This window comes from Phyllobates terribilis, unplaced genomic scaffold (assembly GCF_046119375.1).
Source record: "Phyllobates terribilis strain yellow unplaced genomic scaffold, ASM4611937v1 Scaffold_10__3_contigs__length_209671492, whole genome shotgun sequence".
NCBI lineage: Eukaryota > Metazoa > Chordata > Amphibia > Anura > Dendrobatidae > Phyllobates > Phyllobates terribilis.
Genome location: NW_027362770.1, coordinates 181,259,645 through 181,264,170, shown reverse-complemented (window position 1 = coordinate 181,264,170; position 4,526 = coordinate 181,259,645). Strand labels below are relative to the sequence as shown.

The 4,526-nt window shown below is 50.4% G+C and overlaps 2 protein-coding genes across 2 annotated transcripts; one reads left to right on the top strand and one right to left on the bottom strand.

The window, feature by feature from the left end:
* Window positions 1-2,511: 2,511 nt before the first annotated feature.
* LOC141164233 (histone H2A type 1) lies at window positions 2,512-2,942 on the bottom strand. The gene has a single exon (XM_073649360.1). The coding sequence runs from the start codon at window positions 2,902-2,904 to the stop codon at window positions 2,512-2,514; it is 393 nt and encodes a 130-aa protein (XP_073505461.1). The 5' UTR covers window positions 2,905-2,942.
* A 292-nt stretch (window positions 2,943-3,234) lies between these two features.
* Window positions 3,235-3,615, top strand: LOC141164232 (histone H2B 1.1-like). The gene has a single exon (XM_073649359.1). It carries the CDS (start codon window positions 3,235-3,237, stop codon window positions 3,613-3,615), a length of 381 nt encoding a protein of 126 aa, XP_073505460.1.
* Window positions 3,616-4,526: the final 911 nt, after the last annotated feature.

Genomic DNA, 4,526 nt, shown 5'->3' with positions numbered 1-4,526 from the left:
AGGGTAATAACATCATGTGGCCGTATACAGCGCTATATGGAGGGTAATAACATCATGTGGCCGTATATGGAGGGTGATAACATCATGTGGCCGTATACAGCGCTATATGGAGGGTAATAACATCATGTGGCCGTATACAGCGCTATATGGAGGGTAATAACATCGTGTGGCCGTATACAGCGCTATATGGAGGGTAATAACATCATGTGGCCATATACAGCGCTATATGGAGGGTAATAACATCATGTGGCCGTATAGAGCGCTATATGGAGGGTAATAACATCATGTGGTCGTATACAGAGCTATATGGAGGGTAATAACATCGTGTGGCCGTATACAGCGTTATATGGAGGGTAATAACATCATGTGGCCGTATACAGCGCTATATGGAGGGTAATAACATCGTGTGGCCGTATACAGCGCTATATGGAGGGTAATAACATCATGTGGCCATATACAGCGCTATATGGAGGGTAATAACATCATGTGGCCGTATACAGCGCTATATGGAGGGTAATAACATCGTGTGGTCGTATACAGAGCTATATGGAGGGTAATAACATCGTGTGGCCGTATACAGCGCTATATGGAGGGTAATAACATCGTGTGGCCGTATACAGCTCTATATGGAAGGTAATAACATCGTGTGGCCGTATACAGCGCTATATGGAGGGTAATAACATCATGTGGCCGTATACAGCGCTATATGGAGGGTAATAACATCATGTGGTCGTATACAGAGCTATATGGAGGGTAATAACATCGTGTGGCCGTATACAGCGCTATATGGAGGGTAATAACATCATGTGGCCGTATACAGCGCTATATGGAGGGTAATAACATCATGTGGTCGTATACAGAGCTATATGGAGGGTAATAACATCGTGTGGCCGTATACAGCGCTATATGGAGGGTAATAACATCGTGTGGCCGTATACAGCGCTATATGGAGGGTAATAACATCGTGTGGCCGTATACAGCGCTATATGGAGGGTAATAACATCGTGTGGCCGTATACAGCGCTATATGGAGGGTAATAACATCGTGTGGCCGTATACAGCGCTATACGGAGGGTGATAACATCGTGTGGCCGTATACAGCTCTATACGGAAGGTAATAACATCGTGTGGCCGTATACAGCGCTATATGGAGGGTAATAACATCATGTGGCCGTATACAGCGCTATATGGAGGGTAATAACATCATGTGGTCGTATACAGAGCTATATGGAGGGTAATAACATCGTGTGGCCGTATACAGTGCTATATGGAGGGTAATAACATCGTGTGGCCGTATACAGCGCTATACGGAGGGTGATAACATCGTGTGGCCGTATACAGCGCTATACGGAGGGTGATAACATCGTGTGGCCGTATACAGCGCTATACGGAGGGTGATAACATCGTGTGGCCGTATACAGCGCTATACGGAGGGTGATAACATCGTGTGGCCGTATACAGCGCTATATGGAGGGTAATAACATCATGTCGCCGTATACAGCGCTATATGGAGGGTGATAACATCATGTGGCCGTATACAGCGCTATATGGAAGGTAATAACATCATGTGGCCGTATACAGCGCTATATGGAGGGCAATAACATCATGTGGCCGTATACAGCGCTATATGGAGGGTAATAACATGTGGCCGTATACAGCGCTATATGGAGGGTAATAACATCATGTGGCCGTATACAGCGCTATATGGAGGGTAATAACATCGTGTGGCCGTATACAGCGCTATATGGAGGGTAATAACATGTGGCCGTATACAGCGCTATATGGAGGGTAATAACATCATGTGGCCGTATACAGCGCTATATGGAGGGTAATAACATCGTTTGGCCGTATACAGCGCTATATGGAGGTATTATATAACGGTGTGTGGTCGAATAAAGCTCTACATGGAGACTATATGACACTATTTGGGCATAAACAATCATAGAAAGGAATGCAGCGCTATACTGAGTGTATGAGGCGTTATAGACTGTATATTGTGTATACTGCTCTATACGGTAAATTGTAGCTCTATAGAAAGGTATTTAGCGCTATATAGGAATATAGAGCACAATATGGCTGTAGACAATTCTGAGCATATACAGCATCATAAAATTATATACAACACTTCCGAGGATATATAGCGCTATATAGGGGTATTAGACACTGAATACAGCACTCATAGTATACACATCAGTACAGTACTATATGGAGGGTTTTCAGTACTATATGGCGGTATATAGCACTATACAGGGGTACACAACACTACAGGCGGCTGAGGATGGAGCAGATAGTGCCAGGTCATAGACCATTAGTGCCACTGTGCCAACCCAGTAGTGTCAGGATTATACCCACTGCCTGGTGCAGCTATATCCCCCGTATGCTCCGATGTTACACAGATCTGTACATACAGAACATCACCCCCGAGATCAGCGGCGCCAGCTCTTGTGGTGACGGTGTGGGTGGCTCTTAGAAGAGCCTTTGGGTTGTGTGGATGATACAGGATCAGCGGCGCTCACTTGCTCTTGCCTGACTTGCTGCTCTCGGTCTTCTTGGGAAGCAGCACGGCCTGGATGTTGGGCAGGACGCCCCCCTGGGCGATGGTCACCCCACCCAGCAGCCTGTTCAGCTCCTCGTCATTGCGCACGGCCAGCTGCAGGTGGCGGGGGATGATGCGGGTCTTCTTGTTGTCCCGGGCGGCATTGCCGGCCAATTCCAGGATCTCAGCGGTCAGATACTCCAGCACAGCAGCCAGATAGACCGGAGCGCCGGCGCCCACCCTCTCAGCATAGTTACCCTTGCGGAGAAGCCTGTGCACACGACCGACCGGGAACTGCAGTCCTGCCCGGGATGAGCGGGTCTTGGCTTTAGCACGGACCTTCCCTCCTTGTTTGCCGCGTCCAGACATCACTGCGCTCACAGTTATCAGCAGACAGAGAACTCTCTTGTGTGAGAAGTGTGATGGCTCCTGCGCCTTTTATAAGCTGCTGCTGCCCCGCCCTCCTCTCCTGCCATTGGCTGGATCTGAAGTCACCTATAGAAACAAGACTTGTGGAAACACCAATCAGCTGCAGTAGGTGGAGATCATTACGTTTACATTGGTCACATGACTTTCTCATCCAATGGAACAGCAACCTGACAGCATTGCTCATTTGCATGGCCGTTCTATAAATATGGCCGCTCTGGGAGGAGCAGGATTATTCTCTTTCTTCAGTGAAGAGAACATTCTGCTATCATCATGCCTGAACATGCCAAGTCTGCACCAGCAGCCAAGAAGGGCTCCAAGAAAGCTGTGACCAAGACTCAGAAGAAGGACGGCAAGAAGCGGAGGAAGAGCAGGAAGGAGAGCTATGCCATCTATGTGTACAAGGTGCTGAAGCAGGTCCACCCTGACACCGGCATCTCCTCCAAGGCCATGGGCATCATGAACTCCTTTGTCAATGACATCTTTGAGCGCATTGCAGGGGAAGCCTCCCGCCTGGCTCACTACAACAAGCGCTCCACCATCACCTCCCGGGAGATCCAGACCGCTGTGCGCCTGCTGCTGCCCGGAGAGCTGGCCAAGCATGCCGTGTCCGAGGGCACCAAGGCCGTCACCAAGTACACCAGCGCCAAGTGATCTGCTCCAAGCTCTACACCCACAACCCAAAGGCTCTTCTAAGAGCCACCCACCCCGTCTACATCAGAGCTGTGGCTGCTTGTCAGTGTCTTGCTCCTCTCCCTGGAGAACATGAGGCTGCACTGACTGGTACCTCGTGTGTTAGTGTAGCACCCTGAGGATTCGGCTGCTACAGGGGTATTGCACCTCAACCCAGAGGTGTGATATTCCACTCCCGGGTAAGGAAGGAGTGTGGAACTGAGCTCAGATAGACTGCATGCACTACATACATCCCATTCCAGAGGAGCAGGCCGACGGTACTCCCACTTAGAAATGTGCAGGTACAACCGAGCCTGTTCCTGGCTGGAGTGGGAGGGGGGTGGTACATCCCATGTAGTGTAGGGGCAGATAGGGGGAGCAGTCTGGGTAGTGATAGGAGCTCATTGGGTGCTGGTCACCTGAGCTCACACATAGAGGGATATATAAGGAGGGCACCAACTAAGATCAGGGTCAGACGCTGAGAACAAGTCAGTTGGAGAGGAGAGAGAAGGAAACAGCAGCCCTGGAGAGAGAGAGAGGAGAAAGAAAGAGAGACCCAGAGGGGGAAGACTGAAGGGACCCAAGAACCCAAATTAGAGCACCGGGTGAGGAGTCAGCACAAGGGTACCGGAACCCAAGCTGGTGGGGGCAAAAACATCCCTAGCCAGAGACCGGAGGCTGTGGGCAGCATCTGCCACGGCCACCCACTACATCCACCCTGAAGGCATACCACATGGAGGGTCAGGGAACCTAAGGCCAAGGGTTGCCCAACAGAAGGCCCGAGGGAGCTGGACCTAGGTGGATCACTGGTGGGGACGGCTGAAGAAAGGACAGAGGGAGAGCTCAGGGCCACGCTCCGGACTTGTTTGGGGGTTGGCCGGATCCAGGACCTG